This window comes from Camelus dromedarius, chromosome 22 (genome assembly GCF_036321535.1).
Source record: "Camelus dromedarius isolate mCamDro1 chromosome 22, mCamDro1.pat, whole genome shotgun sequence".
Classification (NCBI taxonomy): domain Eukaryota; kingdom Metazoa; phylum Chordata; class Mammalia; order Artiodactyla; family Camelidae; genus Camelus; species Camelus dromedarius.
The window spans coordinates 8,753,496-8,773,628 of NC_087457.1; the positions used below are offsets into that span (position 1 = coordinate 8,753,496).

The 20,133-nt window shown below is 43.3% G+C and overlaps 1 protein-coding gene across 3 annotated transcripts in view; it reads left to right on the forward strand.

Annotated features, from left to right (window-relative positions):
- Positions 1-20,133, forward strand: part of HOOK3 (hook microtubule tethering protein 3) — an 88,218-nt gene that overhangs the window by 11,133 nt on the left and 56,952 nt on the right. For all 3 annotated transcript variants that reach the window (XM_064477383.1, XM_031439971.2, XM_031439972.2), the window contains exons 3-5: positions 11,895-11,967; positions 15,165-15,215; positions 16,787-16,919. In XM_064477383.1, coding sequence (XP_064333453.1) covers positions 11,895-11,967; positions 15,165-15,215; positions 16,787-16,919 — 257 coding nt within the window. The remainder of the gene's footprint in view (positions 1-11,894; positions 11,968-15,164; positions 15,216-16,786; positions 16,920-20,133) is intronic.

Genomic DNA, 20,133 nt, shown 5'->3' on the forward strand with positions numbered 1-20,133 from the left:
GTGGTACTTCATCGTGGATTTCACTTGTATTTCTGATGATGACTAGTGATGCTGACATCTTTTCTGGTATTTGCCATACACACACACACATATATATATATATATACACGTCTTCTTTGGTGATTTGTTTGCTGTAATCTTTTGCCAATTTTTTAATCGGATTGTTTGTCTTACTGAATTTGGAGTACTTTATATATTCCAAATACAAGTCCTTTCTCCAGATGTATGTTTTAAAATATTTCCTCCCAGCCTTTGGCTTCCCTTTTGGTTTTCTGAACAGTGTCTTTGCAGAGCAAAAGTTTTAAACTTTTAATTATTATTAAATAGTTTTTATTTAATAATAATTTTTTTTTTTTAGTTCATGTGGGTTTTTTTTTTTTTAATTGTATTAAGAAATCGTTACCAAACCCAGGCTCACTAAGATTTTCTCCTGTGTCTTCCTCTAGAAGTTGCATAGTTCAGTGCTTAGATTTAGGGCTGTGGTGTATTTTGAGTTACTTTTTGTATAAGATATAAGGATCTTTTTTTTTTCTTCACTTTTATTGAAAAGATTTCCTTTCCTGTATTTTCAGGACTTTGATTATGTTGACCTGCCTAACGACTGGACAGACATCATCCATGGATGATTAAATTCTTGTTCATTTAAATAATTTTTAATAATAGTTCAGTCACCAAAAACACTTCAGATGTAATGTATTCTCTTACATCTGTTCATCAACAAATACAAAGTGAAACCTGTTTTTTGGTAAGGGGCAGGGAAGCTTAGGTCTTTAGGAGACAGTGACTGTGCATATTATCTAAACTCAAATTTATACAATTTTCTTTCCTATTTTCTGCTTCTTGATTTGAAGAAAATTAGCAGTAGACTCTAAAAATGTTTACAGAGCAGCACGCGCTGTGGCGAGCACAGCGTGTCCGACGTGGGACAGCAGGAGTTGGAGCTGACCGTTTATGCCGCAGGGCACGTGATTCTCGGGACCCTGTGGGACAGTCAGCACTGTGCCCCGATGACTTGGGCTCTGAACGAAGCCCGTCCTCCCCTTCAGCACTGCTCCTGCAGGCTTCTGGGTGACGGCTGTTTTTCCTCCCATCCGCGTCATGTACCACTTAGCGCAGAGGCTGCATCCTCCCCCGACCCAGACCTCCTTGTTTGGGGTCTTATGACCCCACCTACCGCCCCTCCTTGTGGTTGTCTTCCCCTTTAATTTCTCAGCAGCTTTGGATGCCAGCTTTCTGCCGCTCTCTCCACGACTGCCCTCGTCCAAACTCCCGGTGATTTGTGTGTGGACGTGGGTGAACCTGCACACCCGTACCTCTCTATTCTTCGAACTCCTCTCTTGTGATCTTACCTTCTACCCAGTTTCAGCCGCTCGTTCCCATGGTCACACTCAGTGCCTTTTGACACCAGTAAGACCTGACCCTCCATCGTCTCAGTCTCCCTTGTTCCACTGTCCGAAGTCTGCTTCCTGTCTGTCCATCTCACTCCCTCTGGCTCCATGCCCCCAGTCATTCCTCAGTTCCCTCGTGTCCCTCACCTTCACCTTTCTTTCCTCTAACTCAGCCGAAATTCCATGGCCAGTCGTAATCATACCCTCCTGTACATTTTTAGCTCCTTTGCCCCTTTCTTATTTCTTTGTTACTTTTTTGGCAGAACCACAGCTTGATTAAATCTAATATCCCAGCAGTTCTGCTCCTCGCCTTTGCGGCTGAGCGAAGCTGGAAAACACAAACGTGCTGGTGGATCTCACTGTCAATTTCCCACCGAGTCTGCGGTCTGACCTGTACTTGCCCAGCCTCTCCCCTCACTCCCCCTCCTCGATGACTGTCTCACATTTGTCTCTCTTTAGACCCTCATCTGATTACCTTCCAAGGCAGGTTACATCCTGCTTCCGAGAAGGGTAGGACCCATCCCCGGCCTTTGTGTCCCCCCGCAACCCCTGCCGGCATCAGTTTGAGCTGCGGGTTGGGAGGAGGGGTCCTAACTTGAAGTCATGCGTGCAGCTGACTTCTCATGACCCCGTCTATCGGTCATTGTTACAGTCTCCTCCCTGTGCTGTGCGGTCTCGAGTTCCTCTCTTAAAGCCACTTCATTCGGGGTGTTTCCCACCATTACACTCCAACTGCACTCAACCGGGCACTAGTTATCTACACGGTGTTGATCCTCACCGCCCATTCTCAGGGCTCGTCCAGACGGGCAGCGGCATCCAGAGCACAGATGCTCATCTGCCTGCTTCCTTGTGACCCCTGTTAAAGCCTGGCTTCCAGGACGCTGCACCTTCCTGGTTTTCCCTAGTCTCCCTGGATGCTCTGCATTTCCTCTGCTGGTTTCCCTCCTCTGTGCCCCACCCCCAGTGATGCAGTGCTTCAGGACCCAGGCCTTGCCCCCACTCCTCTTTTCTGTTTGCGTTCACCCCCTGGATGATTTCATCTCGTCTCACAGGCTGAAACATCATCTGTATCCTAATGACTCAGATTTTCATCTCCAGTGCGAATCTTTCCTCTGACGTCCAGACTGTCTCACTGTCTGCTCAGCATCTCCTGTTGGGTCTAAAAGACATCTCCCAGTTGTCACATCTAAAACTAAACCCTGTCTTCCACCCAGAACCCACTCAGCCTCAAGTCTCCATTTCATTTGTCAACATTTCTGGTCTTCAGCTGCTCAGACCTTAAAACCGCCTTTCTTTCTTTTTGCCGCCATCTCACATCCAACCTGTCAGGAAATCCTGATGGCTACACTTTAAAAATCTATCTAAATCTAGCCTTTAGACCCAACGTCCGGAATACAGAAAAACAGAGGACTGGGAATAAGTGAAACTAAGTCATGAGGCAGTCATCAGGCTAATTCGCAAAGCTGACCTGGCCTGTTCTGCCAGTGAGTATCAGGAGGGAAAAAGAAGGGGGTGGACTGTTCTAGACTGAAGAGCACAGCGAGGCAGACACTGGCCAGACCCGTCGCATGGTTCTTCGAGGAAGTCCTGCCGCGCACAGCCGCGTGGATGCCCTGGGGGACGTCGTGCCAAGTGAGACAGCCAGTCACAGGACAGGCACTCCCCGGCTCCACTTCTGTGAGGCGGCTCAGGTGGTCAGACTCGTGGAAATAGAGTGGGGTGGTGGCTGCCAGGGGCTGGGATTTGGGGGAGATGGGCAGTTGCCGTTCGATTCAGCTGTATGAGGTCAGTAAGCTCTCGGGCTGTTGTGCAGCCCTCTGCCTGGAGTTAACAGGGCTTTATTGGGGTCTTGAACATCTGCTGAGAGGGCAGAACTCATGTAGAGGGTTCTTACCACAGTTTCAAAAACAAAAACAAATGTAATGCATGCATCTTCTTAGATCTTGTTTGAACAAAGACCTTTCGTGGATGTGATGGAGGAAGTTTGAATATAGAGAATTAGATAGTATTTTGAGGGTGATTCTATATTATATTAGGTGTAGTATCAGAAGTGTGCTTAGTAAGGCACAAGAAAGTGTCTTACTTATTAGAGACATACAGTGGAATTTTTCGGAGTGAAAAAGTTCTATGATAACAATTACTGCCTTTACCTCCTGTCACTGGTCTGGCCACCGTCAGCTGTTGCCCATGTCTTGTTAATTTCCTGTCTAGTGTCGGTGTTTCCACAGTTGCCTTCCCACAGTCTAATGTGAACCCAGCAGCCAGAGTGATATTTTTCAGTAAGTTGTGTTTTCTGCTTAGAACCTGCGTTGGTGCCCCGTCCCACAGGGTGGAAGCCAGGTCCTCACGGTAGTGTATATGAGCCCGCACGACCTGACCGCTTGGTACCATTGTGACCTCACGTGCTAGTGTTCTTTCCCACGCTGGCTCCTCCTCGTCCTCGTGCATCTCCTGCCCTGGGGATTTTGCACAGTGTGTCCCTCTGCCTCGAATGTTCTGCCTCGAATGTTCCGCAGTCAGAGACCCACATACCACCCTTCTTCCCCGCCAGTCCTCAGGGGTACTTGTCCATTTCTCAGTATACCCTCCCTTGACCACCTATTTAATACTGCCACCACCTTACATTCCAGATCTAACATTCTAAATGTTAGTCAAATAAATGAGTATGGAATTAGAAATTTTGACCCTGAAACGGAAAGAAAGCAACTTTTATCTTCTTTTATCCTTTATCTCCAAGAAGATTGACCACTCTCTCATTTTCCAGCAGTTTCCCTGACACCAACTAGACGACCTTCCGACACCAGCTTCCTGAGTGAGCTCACACCCCACAGGTTGAGGTCAAAGCCCTTCAGTTCTGACACTACCCAGAGCTGGGGCAGGCTCGGCAGCTAAGACCCCAGTCCCACAAGGCTGCCCCCACTTCATATGCCACGTGAACGTGGGGTCCTCAGTGCGCCCACACTTCTGCCCATCCAGCTGCAAATTCAGGGGTTCTCAAGAACCCCTCAGGTCTGATATTTGGGAGAATGATACAAAACTCAGGGAAGTGCTATATTTATGATTACCATTTTATTATAAAAGATCAAACTCAGAAACAGCCGAGTGAAGGAGAGGTGCAGGGCAAGATTTGGAGTTGGGGGCAGCATAGAGCCTCTGTGCTCTCTCCGGGTACCCCACCCTCCCAGCACCCTTCAGGGCGATGTGCTCCTCCACCAGGAAGCTCCTGAGCCTCTTGTCTAGGGGTTTTATTTGGGGTTTCATTACATAGGCGTGATTGAAATGGTTAGCCCTGCACTTGAACTCAGTCTCTAGTCCCTTCCTGAAGGTCAGTGGGGGTGGGACTGCAAGTTCCTCTGGACCAGCCCCATCCTGGAGCTGTCTAGGGGTCCCACAGCACGTCAGCTCGTTAGCATAAGCTTGGGTGTGGCTGGAAAGGGCGCACAATGAATTACAAAAGACACCCCCATCGCTCAGGAAATTCTCAGGGTTTTAGGAGCTCGGTGCCAGGAACCAGGGACAAAGGCCAAACACATTTGTTGTTTTACCACAGTGTGTGGATATTGATTGAAAGAGCGAGTTCAGAAGCAGTAAGCTGTGGCTCCAAGTGCCAGGAGTTTTTATTTTCAAAAGTTGAAAAAAGAGGGAAAAAAAGTAGATGAGACCAAAGGAGCCGGAATGAAGGTCAAGCTGTGGTGGATGCCTCTTAAATGACACCTCCCTTTTTATTTATAGGACCTGATTGCCCGTCCTTGGTTTACAGCCTGTCCCTTCTGTGCCTTGATTGCTCATTTTGACACAGTAGAGGCTGAGCATAATTTGGTTTATTTTGTTGTCCTTTATGGATGTGAAATATAATTATTATCACTAGCTCTCCAGAATACATGTGATGGCAGGGGACCAAAATGATCTTTTTAGGTAATTAAAAGAGCATTAGACAATAGACCTAAGAATCAACATATCAATAAAAAAATACGAAGGTTTACTAATAAAAATACCGTATTAAGAAATTGAATCAAAACAGTGTTTGAACCCCATCTTAGTTTGAGGGAGTTCAATAAGAGCATTAGGATGCTTAAATACTTTCAGCATTAGAAATAAGATTTAATTTTGTGGTTTCTGTGGAGGCAGTTGACTGCAGGAAGACAAAGTATTTCTGGAAATTAACAGGCTTTTCCTTCAGCTTAAGCTCTGATGGGTACGTAAGTTACAGCCAAACAGATGTGTCACTGGAAAAGTCTAAGGAAATGCCTTTGTATGTTTTGTGTGTCGACTGGAAAAAAATGCACAACCAGAAAGTTGAGAGTGAGTTTTATTCGGCGGACATTGCTGAGGACTTAAGCCCAGGATGACAGCCTTTCAGGTCGCTCCAAGAGATTGCTCCCAAGAGACAGGGAAGAAGCATTTTGCCAGTTTTTGCAAAACAGACCAGGTAGTTGGACATCAAAAGATTACTGTTAATTAAAGAAAGCCAGATATCCCAAGTTAAGGAATTTAGTGCTTTTCTATGTATGGGAAGGTGCAAGTCTCTGGGCTCATTGACATCATTCCTTTGATGTGCACCTTAGCTGTCCAGGGCCGGTGTCCTGTTCTTTCCCATCCTGAGCCCCCTCAGGGGGCACCACTGGGGGTGGCTGCAGAGGCCAGGCTGCCTGCTGGTCTTCATCCTGAGTTCCCTCCCGCTCACTGTGGGGTGGGGGGATGGGGGACTCAAGACCTGATGGCCGAGGCATCCTTTGCTTACTGATACAGCAGGCAGTGTATTTCATTCACATGTTTTTTAGTTTGTGTTTTTTTCTTAGCAGGAGTCAGCACATAGTAAGAAGCTAAAGATAGTTTCTTACTCATGAAGGACACGCCCAGTAAGATTATCTGTTGTTATTTACATATCTGTGCAGGACTGTGATCTGTTAAGATTTGGGAAAAAATCACCTCTATGCTGTTTGATCCTAGCCTGAGAACGTCAGTCAAGGGTTACTTAGAAAACATTGCTGAAACTGTAAACTGTATTAGAGAAACAGAATTCTGGCTAAATGCCTGCATACTGGGCCAAAGTTCATTACTAGGCAAAGTCAAGTTGAATGTGAGGAGGCTGTCGACTACTATTCTTGCTGTGTTCCACCCAAGCAGTCGACTGTGTAGACTGAAAAAAAAGTGCAACGTGAGAGTTGTGAGTTAAGTGAGGACTGTAGCCTGGGAGGCAGCCTGTCGGACAGCTCTGAGGAGCGGCCCTGAAGAGGTGGGGAGGTCAGTACACATGTGATTCTGGTGAAGGGGGGGTCGTGCGGTCAAGCACACGTTCTGGCAGAAGGTTGCTGCTGGTCACGAGGAGCAGGTGTCCCCGTTAATGATTTTAGTGTTTTTCTAGGTATGAGGAGATGCAAGAATCTGGGCCCATAAAATCTTCTCTTGAAAATATCTGACTCTCTGAAGGCCTGTTCTGCCAGTTTTTCACAGAACGCCTCGTTCCTGGTCTCCTGCCCAATCGCCTTTCCTTTCAGGGTGCTCTGAAGGTCAGCGAGGGCAGTGACCAGTGACTTCATCCTTGTGGAACCAGATGGCCAGCGTCCATTTTTAGGTGGCAGTTGAAAGCTTATTCAATAAAAGTGCTATCACTTTCCAGATGTACTGTGGCTCACGGGTATTCATGGGAACCTGCCACGTTGGACGCGAGGTGCTGGGCAGACGGCCACGAGTGAGCCCAGGTTCCTGCCCTCTTGAGCAGAGAGTGTTGTGAGCATGTTGGTCTTGACTCCATGGGACTGGTCTCTGAGCAGAAGGGAGAGAACTGGCCACAGGCCCTGAGTGATGTTCGCTGGGATCAGTTTTGTGTTGACCTCTACTGATTCGTTCAACAAAAATGACTGTACCGTCTACTCTACCACCCAAGCATGTGAACTTGGGGAAATTACTTAATTTCTGAGTCTGATATTTAGCAGTGACCTGGGGATCATAATGCGTCCCCTGCAGTGTCGTGGTGAGCGCGGAGTCCCCAGGCCTCTGGCTGGCGTGGTACTGGTGCTGTCCGTGGTCTTCCCTTCCCGGCTCAGACTAGCGCTGAGATTTTGATGCTGTTATCTTTTAAGGGATAAGCAAGCTGTGTCACAGTGCTTGGTTTGAAATACTGGATTCAGATTTTTCTGAGTTCTTTGATTCATGAGAGGTATGGCTCTAAGTTGTAAATGAAGTATCCCGTGATCTTGGAGGAGTATAAAATTTCTTAGACATTGTAAAGCGTCCTTTTTTTTTTTTTTTTTTTTTGGTAAGTTAAGGAGTTTTCCGGTGAAATGTAAGCATCTCTTAGCTGTGTGGCCCTGAATTGCCACTTAGCACCGAACTCACACATCGCCCCACTTAACGAGTCTTTTGGTTGGAAAGACTATTACTTGATGGGCAACGATTAAGATTTTTACATTATAGCTTTTTGGATTACTCAAGTATTAAAAATATGGGCTATTTTCTACTTTATGGGTTATTTTTATGAGAATTCTTTAGTATCTTAGTAGAATTCACTTCAATTATTTTTCTTTGCATGATCTGTTTTTATGAGAGGTTTTGAGCAAAGAAGACTTTTGGGGTGTTGTCTGCCCCAGTTTACAGCGGTCACTTTCTCTGAAAGTCCTGACAGGTGTAGTCATCCTTCCCCCTGAAGTTGTGTGTCTCGCTTGTGGCTCTGTCCGTTTAGTCACGTGTGGTTGGACCAGGGATGAAAAACAGACTCTAGCTGGATCATTTGGACTTTCCTGAGCATTTAGAATAGGAATTGAGTGACGGTCTGGTCTTTAAAATTGTCTTCTTGAACTGGACTGGTGAAGACTTGAAACAGGTCTGCAACTCTCTTCAACATTGTATGAAGAAACAAAAAAAAAGTTGGTCCTCAGAGAGAGAGCCTGTAGATGGGCGGAAACACAGATGAAAGTCAGAGAGGACGGTCTGCATCTTGACGGCTTTCCGAGTCCTCACTCCAGCTGCCTTTCACACCACGCCAGACCCCAGCCATCGTCTGGCAAGTTTCCCCTATTTTGCACAAATGTGCTCAGGGTAGTTTCTTTTACTTAATAACAAAAGAACCTCCACTAAAGAAGCCAGATTAAGCTTAAAATGAAAATAGGTGGGTGTAAATACCTACGTGCTGAAGAATGAAGCTAGGTCCTTACACTAGGCACAAGTGAATCATAACCTAAGTTTAAAACGACAGCTGTGAAAATCTTAGAAGAAAACGTAGGAGTAAGTTTTCCTGACCTTGGATTAGGCAAATGCTTCTTAGATACAACACTGAGAGCAAAAGAGAGAGAAATTGAACTTTTTCAAAACTCGGGACCACTGTGCTGCAAATTATGCCATCAAGAAAGTGAAAGGTAGGACCTAATGAAACTACAAGCTTCTGCACAGCAAAGGAAACCATAAGCAAAACAAAACGACAGCCTACGGAATGGGAGAAAATTTTTGCAAATGAAACCGACAAAGGCTTGATCTCCAGAATATATAAGCAGCTCATACGACTTAATAAGAAACAACCAAACAACCCAATCCAAAAATGGGCAAAGGACCTAAACAAGCAATTCTCCAAGGGAGACATACAAATGATCAATAGGCACATGAAAAAAATGCTCAGTATCACTAATTATCAGAGAAATGCAAATCAAAACTACAATGAGGTATCACCTCACACCAGTCAGAATGGCCATCATTCAAAAATCCACAAATGACAAATGCTGGAGAGGCTGTGGAGGAAAGGGACCCCTCCTACACTGCTGGTGGGAATGCAGTTTGGTGCAGCCACTGTGGAAAACAGTATGGAGATGCCTCAAAAAACTAGGAATAGACTTACCGTATGACCCAGGAATCCCACTCCTGGGCATATATCCAGGAGGAACCCTACTTCAAAATGACACCTGCACCCCAATGTTAATAGCAGCACTATTTACAATAGCCAAGACATGGAAACAGCCTAAATGTCCCTCAACAGATGACTGGATAAAGAAGAGGTGGTATATTTATACAATGGAATGCTATTCAGCCACAAACACCAACAACATAATGCCATTTGCAGCAACATGGATGTCCCTAGAGAATGTCATTCTAAGTGAAGTAAGCCAGAAAGAGAAAGAAAAATACCATATGAGATCGCTCATATGTGGAATCTGAAAAAAAAAAAAAAAAAAAAAGGAACATAAATACAAAACAGAAACAGACTCACAGACATAGAATACAAACTTGTGGTTGCCAAGGCGGAGGGGGGTGGGAAGGGACAGACTGGGATTTCAAAATGTAGAATAGATAAACAAGATTATACTGTATAGCACAGGGAAATATATACAAGATCTTGCGGTAGCTCACAGCGAAAGAGAATGTGACAATGAATATATTTATGTTCATGTATAACTGAAAAATTGTGCTCTACACTGGAATTTGACACAACATTGTAAAATGACTCTAACTCAATAAAAAAAAGTTTAAAAAAAAGTGAAAAGTAAATTCACAGAATGTGAGAAATTATTTACACATCTTGTGTCTGATGAGGGGCTTTTATCCTGAATATTAAAACAAACGAATTTCAGCTCAATATTAAAAAGGTAGCCGAGTTGTTGAACAAGCAGAGATTCTGAATGGACTTCTCCAAAGAGGATATACAAGAGGCCAATAAGCACAAAAAAGATGTTCAACATTATTAGTCATTAAAGAAACACAAATCAAAACCACAGCGAGATAGTAGCTCACGTCCACTAGGACGGATATCATCAAAAAGAGAGAGAATAACAAATGTTGGCAAGGCTATGGAGAAATTGGAACAGATGTGTCGCTGGCGGGAATGTAAATGGTACAGCTGTTGGAAACCAGTTCGGTCGCGCTTCAGGTGTTAAACAGAGACTTATCTGGGGACCTGGGCACTCCCCTCCTAGGCATATACCTGCATGGAACATGTGCATCTGTTGATGAACAGATCAACAAAACGTAGTCCCTCCGTAAATGGAATATTATTGAGCCACAAAAAGGACTGAAGTGACGACATGAGCTACGACTTGGATGAGCCTTAAAAACATGCCCAGTGAAGGGAGCCCAGCACTAAAGAGCACACAGTGTATGATTTCGCATGTTTGAAATGTGCAGAATAGCAAACCCATAAAGACAGAGGAGATAGCAATTCCTAGGGGCCAGCGAGAGAGCACAACGGGCAGTGATGCCAGTGGATACAGGGTTTCTTTTCAGAGCGATTGAAGGTTCTAAAGGTAGATTGTAGCCATGTGAATATGCTGAAATCCATTGCATTCTGTACACTACACGGGTGAGTTGTGTGGTGTGTGAATTATTTCTCAATTAAAAAATTTTAAAGTAGAAAGACAGACAATAAAGATGCTATATTAACTCTGATACAGACTTCAAAAATAATCCTGATAGACTTCTACGGAGTCTAAGTTGTAGCTTTTTTTTCATAAATACTTATGCCTAAATAAGTACATTTATCTTTTTGTAATAATAAGATTTAAAAATTCTACGTAGCATGTTACTTCATTTAAAGATAATTTGAACAAAATTCAGTACTGATTGTATTTATCAGTTTGAGTCACAGTCTAAGTTGAAATGTAGATTTTTTTTTTCCTATTGTATTTCTCTCGTTGCTATTGCGTTTTGTTTGTTTGTGTTTTGAGTGAATGGGGACATCGTTGTGTTAAGGAAGATCATTGGACTTAGCGCTTTGCTGGAGCAGGACAAGCCTAGGTGTTCGATCTGTGGTCTTGAACAAATAACTTAATTTCTAAGAGCATCAGTTTCAAGAACTTTTGAAAGTGATTGTCATGCCAGGCTAAAGCTTTTTTTTTCTTTCTTTCTAGTGTTTATAGAAGTTTTGGAGGTTTTCCTAAGAAAAATAAGCCCAAGTATATTCAGTTTCTGTCCTTGTTTCAGTTCGTTTGTCCACAGCAAGTTTATCTTAGGTTTTAGCCTGCTGCAAACAGAAACGGTGCCCACCTGCCTTTGTCTGCTGCCTAGCGTTACTCAAGAAAACAGGTTCTCTGTTTGTATTATTTAAAGAAGTTGAAATTTTAGTAGCATTATTGGTGACCTATGGAGTATTTGGTGATGTAAGTCATTGAAATATTAACTGAAAAACTTATTTTAACCTCCTTCCTAATATATTCTTTTGCCTATATGAGACAATTGTCAATGATTTTAACAGTTTTTAGATATTAGTGTGGTATCCACTATGTTAATTCTAGGATACTGTGTAATTTTTTAACAAGTAGACTAACTACATGTCATCACTTTTCACCTTTTAGCTTGTTTTTAATAAAGCTATTTTTAATGAGCCGATAACAGTTGATCTTACAGAAATCTACTGTCATTGCACATCTCATGTATTGAGTTTAGTGGCTGATGTGTGTCAGGTACGTTCTTACGTTGCTCTTAAGTGATGATGCAGGATCAACGTCAGTTTCCTGTGCATTTGTTTCTTTCGGTTTTACTTGAAAATGACATGATCTTAATACATTCACTTTTTCTTATTTGCAGAGATCCTGCATATTTTGATGAAAATTGGCTAAACAGAATCAAAACTGAAGTAGGAGATAATTGGAGGCTAAAGGTACTATCTTTTATTCTTTTGTCTGTTAACTAATCTTTTAACCTGGGTGCATATAATAATGCTTGTTGACTTTTGCTCTGATGTGTCCAGTGAGTTTTACAAAGTTGGACAGCCTTTGGTGAAATCATCTAGAATTAAAGGTTGGGGTTACCTAGAATAGCTCATCAATTTGTAGTCTAAGTGGGTAAAGCGTGGTGACTGAGGGCGTGGGCTCTGCGGCCAGGTGCCTGTGTCCGCATCCCAGCTCGGCCACTGACGGTCCGTGGGAAGGTCCTTACCCTTCCTGTGCCTGAGTTTCCCCGTTTCCAAAATGGGGATTGTGATCGGATCTACCTCACAGAAATAAATGAGTTAATATGTGTGATACGCTCAGCACAGCAGTGTTCATCACTAGCAGTGTTACGAAAATGAGGAAATGTTGATCGTTATTCACTGTGCCCAAAGCACTCAGAGAATGAATTGTTTTTATTTCCTTCCTAGTAGCCTTAAGTTTCAGTATTTCTCAAGCATCTTTGACCCAAACCCACAGGAGGAAATCTCGTTTACACTGCAGCTTCCTACCCCGCTAAATGTACGTGCAAACACAGTTGAACAAATCTGTAACCCAACTGTATACAGCAATGCCTTTATTTTATTTTTAAAGATGGAAGTTGCAGGCCATCTGTAAATTATTTTTTTGTAACTCTGTACTTTGAAAAGATTATAGATTCACGGGGGAGTGGGAAAAGAAACATACAGAGATGTCCTATGCACCTTTCCCCCAGTTTCTCCAGCGCTGATGTCTTGCGTGACTGTAATGGTGGCGTTGGTACAGGCCGCAGCGCGTTGAGAGTTCACCAGCTCACACACACGTTGCTGTGTCACTCTGTCAGCGTGCAGACTCGTGTCATGGCCCCCACGGTGCAGGCGTCCCTGCACGGGCTCCCACTGCCGCCTGGACACCGCGGACACTCACACCCCACCCTCACCCGAAGCCCTGGCGGCCACAGGCTGCTTCTCTGCCTCCATGATTTTGTTGCATTCAGTTGATTTTTATGACCCAGCAATGCTCACGACTGGCAGTTTGGAAAACCCTGGAACCATTTCTTTTTGATAGACGTTGGCAGACTCAGAAATGCAGATGAGCGAGCATGTGAGCTCCCCGGACGTGTGAGGAGCTAAAGTTTGTCTTTATGTTTCCCCATAAAACTCCTGTTTGCCTAGCTGGTGGGCTTGCCAAGATATAACTGTTTTTCATCCTTTTTACCAAGCTGGAGTGAATGGATACTGTTCAGCAGCGCTGTTTTAATTCCTAAGTAACCTTCCAAGAATCAGCAGTTAGAGTGATGGCTGTTTATGTCATAAAATGGTTAAAGTAACAGGACAAATTCATTTCTGTTGGCTGCTGCTTCGCCCAAGGGTCCCACCCCCATGCACACCAGGCAACGTAAACACACAGCCGTCAGTGTCACAAGTGTGGAAAGGCAGTGACGTAGTGAAGGGAACAGCTTGTCACGTTCTTAATATCTAGGACTGAAAACAACAGTTCTGATTTGCATTCCTGTTCTCTGTATTTTATCCTGTGTTGTATTTCTTCAATTTTAGGGTACTATTGATTAATGATGAGAGTTTTAGCTTTTTTCGGTGGAAGATAAGCAACCATTTTAACTGATTTTTAAGACGCACTAAATTAAAATGTTAAAATACAAAAAACTGAACATCCTAGAATCAAAGAAATTACAAATTTTCCATGTCTCCAGATTTACCAACATGTTAATTTTATTTGTGAGATTCTTTTTTTTTTAATACAAAGTTTGCAGTTTATTTTCTCCCTTAAAAGTAAATGTGTCTTTGATTAACCATTGGATTCCACAGCTGTGCTTAAGCCTCTCTTATTTGACAGCCACATGTCCTGCGGTCTGCTGTCCTAGGATGTCTTCAGCTACGAGCACTGGCTAGGGACAGCCAGGTGGACGATGGACGATCAGCAGAATCATATTTTATATGTATCTAACTTAGCTCAAATTCAGCCGTATGAGTTGGGTCCAAAAAAAAAAAAAAAAAAAAGAAGGGGAAAAAACAAGTGTACAGTGGGAGGGGATGGCTCAGTGGTGGAGCGCATGCCTAGCAGGCACACGGTCCTGGGTTCAGTCCCCGGCACCACCATTAAAAATAAATAAATAAACCTAGTTAGCTCCTCCCACCAAAAAAAAAAAAAAAAAAAACCAACCCAAAGAACAAGTTTACAGTGAATATTGCAGGTGATTCTGCCTGTGATTTCCCCCAGGTAGCATGGTCAGGGAACCTGTGCTGTGAAGTTGAGTGAGTGCTGGGCCCTCGCCCTGCCTTGTTACTGAGATGCTCCACATAGCACAAGTGTCTTGTGATGCTGAGCGTTATACCAACACTTAAAGATATAGTGGTATTCTTTTAACCTTAAGGCTCCTAAATATTTACTTTGGTGCTCAGCTGAAGACACGCACTCTTTTCTGACAGTGGAGGAATTTGGAGACATTCCTTCATAGGTGACAACCTGTTCTGTAAGTTGCTGTAAGAGATTTCCAGGGGTAACAACAAGTTTATACTGGATAGCACAGGGAACTATATTCAATATCTTGTAGTAACTTATGGTTAAAAAGAATATGAAAATGAATATATGTACATTCCTGTATGACTGAAGCATTGTGCTGTACACCAGTAATTGACACAACATTGTAAACTGACTATGCTTCAATAAAAATATATTTTAAAAAAAGATTTCCAAGGGTAATTTTGACTGTAATGCTTGCTTAATGCTCTAACTTTAGAACTTAACCTCTATATAAGATGCAACTCTGCTTTTCTAGGGAAAACAGCACTGAACTCAAGTCTTCAGTAAGGATGACACATTTTTCCCCTCCCTGCAGAAAATCTACATAATTTAATCTTACAGTTGAATCTCGTTTAATGACTCTCCAATTTTTGTCAATGTGATCATAAGACTGAAATTTTAACATAATTGGAAACCTAATTTATTTTATAAATCTCTTAGATCAGATAAATTAAGCCGTTGTTAGTCCTTTTTTATGAAAGTAATTCAAATATACTGTTCAATGTTACTTTTTATGTTTACCTTATGATTATCAAGAATGATTCGTTGGTTCAGAAATTTTTTAGGCTAAACTATATGTTCATCTGTGGTCGCCTTTTACCCAGTTGTCTTCTCTCTCTCCGAACAGATAAGCAATCTGAAGAAAATTTTAAAGGGAATCCTGGATTACAATCATGAGGTGAGGGCTCTTTCTTGCTCTGCTTGAAAGTGTTACTGTAGGGCAGTTTAATTTGACAGTGTTTCAGTTTTACAGTAGTTTCGAGTAAAGGAAAAATCACCTCAGAATTAATAATCAGTCTCACCTTCCATCGTAGTTTCTAGGATATTGATTCAAAAAACCAGCTATTAGGTGCTTGCCAGATAAATAATCTTTTTCACTGTCATATGGGTAGTTTGTGGATGGTTACTCATTTGTGTTAAACTTGCCTTTCTGCTGTCTATTAACTCTCTCCTTTCTTCCCTTACTTGTGAAGGTGGTTTAGAGTCCACGCATTCTTATTAACAAGTCCCTTGCCTACCTCCACTTTATTCCTTGGCAAACCCCCATTGCTAAATTAACTCAGTTTATCCTCTGAGTCTGCATCACAATAGTCAAGACACCGCTGAGGGGAAAAATCAGGCCATGGAACTCGTTTAAGCTTCATAATCACAGAGAGCACGTGGACACAGGCAGCCCAGAACACCTATGTCGTTTCCTTACTGCTCCTTCCCAACAAGCTCACCTGCATCTAAATCTACCCCTGTGCTTACGTTGTCTGTCTTCGTCGTCTCAGTAGGTGGCCCAGCCATCTACACTGCTGTTCAAGTCCAAAACCCACAGCCCATCCTACAGCCCTTCCTTCTTCTGATGTCATCAGCAAGACCTATTAGTTAAACCTGCAAAATACAGCTTTCTCCGTCTCCGCTGCCACCACCCACTACCAGGCCGCCACTGTGTCTGCTTAGAGTAGCCATCTGACTGGTGGCCCTGGTTTCACTCCATCCCCTCTGCAGTCTCTTCTCCCCTCTCAAGCCAGGGTGATTTTTTTAAATGAAAATTTGATTACGTCACTCTCCCCCTCAGAGTCATCTTCCATGGCTTCCTGCTGCGTTGAGACTCAGATGCTTACTTCCTACTGTGAGCCACCAGATACTGCTCCTCTCAGCCCCTCTCTCACCACCCCCCCCCCTGCAGCCACTTTCAATCTGCTTTTGTGCTTTCAGCATCTTCTTTTTTCACTGCCGGGTTGTCAGACAGAAACCTACCCTTTTGTGTGCATATGTCATTTCATTGGGGCCAGTTTCCCCAACAAGGAATCCTCCATTCTCCTTACTAACATAGGTGCCTTGTTATCAGCATTTCGGAGTCGGATGGAGTGCAGGTGGCCAGGGGAATCTTACCGGTGTGGGCGCGCACCTGTGTTTAATCTCTGCTCCTCCGGGTGCCCCTGGGTCAGAACTCCCGGGCTCTGCTTCCCCAGAGCGCGCACGTCTGGTCCCTCCGGGGGAGGTGGCGGGCTCGGTCATATCAGCTTCTTTGCTCAGTGCACACACACCACGTCCCAGGTTAGGGACTAAGTTGCTGTGACTCAACATAGTTATTATAGTTTACGTACAGGAGCGTGAATAGAAATGGGCAGTGCGAATGACATTACAGCTCTGCCCTCAGATTGAAGGAACAGCTTTCTGGTGCTGACAAACATCTCTGCCTAGTATTTTATCCGGTCGTATAGATGTAAACGCAGTTCTCATCTGCTTTTCTCTGTCCAGATTTTGGGGCAGCAGATTAACGACTTCACCCTCCCCGACGTGAACCTCCTCGGGGAGCATGCCGACGCCGCAGAGCTCGGGAGGATGCTTCAGCTCATCCTGGGCTGTGCTGTGAACTGTGAGCAGAAGCAAGGTAATTCCCTACAAGTCAGCCTGTGCCTGTCAGGTGACTAAGGAGAACAACACTCGTGGTGTATTTCAGATGTAAATCACAAGTGCGGATAACAACCTCGCCTTAAGACCATCCTCAGAGAATGCCGTTTTTCTATGATTTTTGCTAGTAATCTGTTTTCAAGCTTAGAAGAGTTTCACAAGTAGAATTAATTTGCTTGTGATGATATGCTTCCTTTTTCTACAAGACGACGTCATTCTTTGAGTAGATTATTTTTAACTGCACCGAATGTGATGAAATTTACCATTAATTAGACAGTCCAGCCAAATTAATTAATAATTAACAATAATGATCAATTCCACTGTGGGAACTTAAGATTAGGTATTTTAAGTTACAAGTATGAAGGGTTTATTTCATAAACATTTACTGAATTCCTGCCTTATGCTGGGGCTTGGAACACAATGTCAGACAAAACAGATGTGGTACCTGCCCTAGTGGAACTGTAGTTGAGAGGGGTGAGGGGGTGGAAGGAATAAATAATGCCTCTCTTAACTGGCCTGAGAAGTGGGGAGTGCTGGGACAGTGAAATGTGATGGGGGACCATGTAGGCTTGGGTCAGGGAAGGTGTCCGGGCAAAGATGAGGAGGATAATGGGTTAAGAGTAATCAGAGCAGTAGAAACTGAGTGTCAGAAAGACTTGGGTCACCTGTGAGGTGCTGAAAAGAACCCGCAGCTATAAGCGGAGACCAGTGAGGAAGGGACCAAAGGCGACCAAGCAGAGTGGTAGTTGGGGGTTGTTCTAAAAGACGAGGACACTTTCACCGTGATTTACGTGACCTTGGAAGAAGATGGATTTCTTCCTAAGCCCAAAGGTATTTTTCTTGTTCCTCCTATTCCATCCTTGCTAATATAAGGCAGATTCTTAACTAGCCTTTTGGGTGTTCTGGTGATGAGTTTAATAACAGTCAGTCTCATTTCCTGAAGCTGTGACCAGTTTTATTGGTCTCTGATTCAGGAATTTTTTCTAACAATGTATTTACTTCTCTCTATCCTCATTCCTTTTAAGATTTTAGCATACTGTAGTCTATAGTAAAAGTTAGCTTGTTCATTCTGTGTAACTCAGGAATTAAAATAGAGAATTTGCTACATTTGTATTGTTTATATATTACTGAACTATCTAAAAGTTACTTGTGAAAGATTAGAAGATTGGTGTCAGTATGAAGGTTTAAGACACATTAAATCTCTAAGTAGATGCATTGATTTGAAAAGGTGGATGAAAAATTATTACTAAATTATTAAATTTATTATTAAAGTATTATTATATTATTCAGCAGAGTTTATTGAATTCAGATAAGGACTTCTGAATGTATTCTGTTAGGGAGTCCTCAGCTCTTGGAAGTTTATAGCTGTTAAGACTTGGCCGATTACTTACTACAGGGTATGAACAGGAAAAGACAAGGCTGTCATCGATAAGCATAGTCCTATGGAAAAGCAATCATAATATTTGTTGAGATTCTCACACAGACCAAGTGTTCTGTATAGCACCTAGATTGAGTTTTTCCCTGAAAATTATATAAATGGTGGAAACTTTGAACAGGATTGTAACGTCTCCCTTGTCCAGGGGGCAGACTCTGCTCTCAGGAACACAACTGAGAGCCAAGAATCAAATGAAATGAACTTGAGTCACTGCCCATGGTGACACAGACATAAGGCTTACAGAGTGGCCGTGCCGTCTGCCACCTGACATGGACTAGACAGACACTCAGCCTGTTTCCTCCTCTGCAGAGTGAGGGCACCACACCTGATCGTCACGCAGAGTCAGTGAAGCCGCATGTATGTATTTGCTTTGTAATTCACAAGGCACCGCACAGACAGGGCATTCTGTTTAGAGGATGTATTTTTCAGTCCCTAGAAGTGAGGAGTAATTGCTCAGCACGTTGGCTCAGCCTACATTTATCTCAGTTATCTGATGTCTCAAACTGGGACAGAGAAATGGTGATGAATTGGAAAAAGCAAAGATTAGTGAAAACAGACTAATGATAATATTTACTGAGTGTCTCCCTTCTGCCTGGTAACAAAAACCACTTTTTACAGGTGGGAAAATTAAACCTTATAGGTATTATTTGACTTGCCCAGGAGTTCTTGCTTGGGAAAGGCTAGATGGGAATGAAAATCTGTGTCTCTTCCACATTATAACTTAATACTCTCAGTACTAAACCGAGCTATACATTCTGGACCCATAGGCTAAGTTTTCAGGATAAACTCCCTGACATCACACACTTCATTCTCCAGCATGGCCTCAGTAATCATATACACTTGTATTTTGGACTTTTAAGATTTAAATTTTTTTTATTTTTCAAAATTTGTACATTAACGGGGTTCTCATCCTCATTTTATCATCTGGCATTTTACGGTGTTCGCGGGGAAGGGCCTTGACGTGGCAACACCGCTTCTTAACTAACGCTTCCCCTCACACCTGACTAACCCCGACCTCCCTGTCCGCCGTCACCTCCTTCACGACCACCGGGCTGCCATCAGTCTCCCTCCCGCGACCAGGCCGCTGCCTGTCCTCTCCATGTCCACGGTCCTCCATTCTGATCCCAGCTCCGCCAGCTCCTCCGTAGCCTTTGAATTCTGTGTCTGGCACCCCTGCATCCCAGCACACACAGATGCCCCTCACTAACAAAGCAAAGCAAACAGAAAGTTGAGTTCAGACTAAAGGAATTCTTTTTTTTTTTTTGACCAGATAGTGGTTAAGTGACGATGCATTCCTGCTTTTGGCCTGAGACCCATGCCTGCGATTTAAGTGTGTTGTGTCTTGTTGTCTGCGTCACCGCACGTTGGTTGGGTACAAGTAGCTGGAAGACGGTACTTCCTTAAAAACTAAAAGCTTTGACATTAACAACTGGAATGTCATAATTTAATAGGGCCGTCAAAATTCTCTCTCTCTTTTTTTTAAACAATTTACCTATCAAGCAAGAGATTACAGTTTGGTACTCCAAATACCTGAGTCTCTTCCCAAAAGGTTACTGTAACAATTTCACAGTTAGACTATTTTATATAAAACTGGAGTGCTAAGACAAGTTTTTGGTGTTTTTTGGGGGGTATAGAGTGGGGAGAGGCTGGTCAAGGCTTTCCTAATGACTTGACTTGTTTAAATGTTGCTCATTAAACTATATTTACCATATTTGTTGAAATCCAAGCTGCCTATTAATCTTTTATGCCTCATGCCACT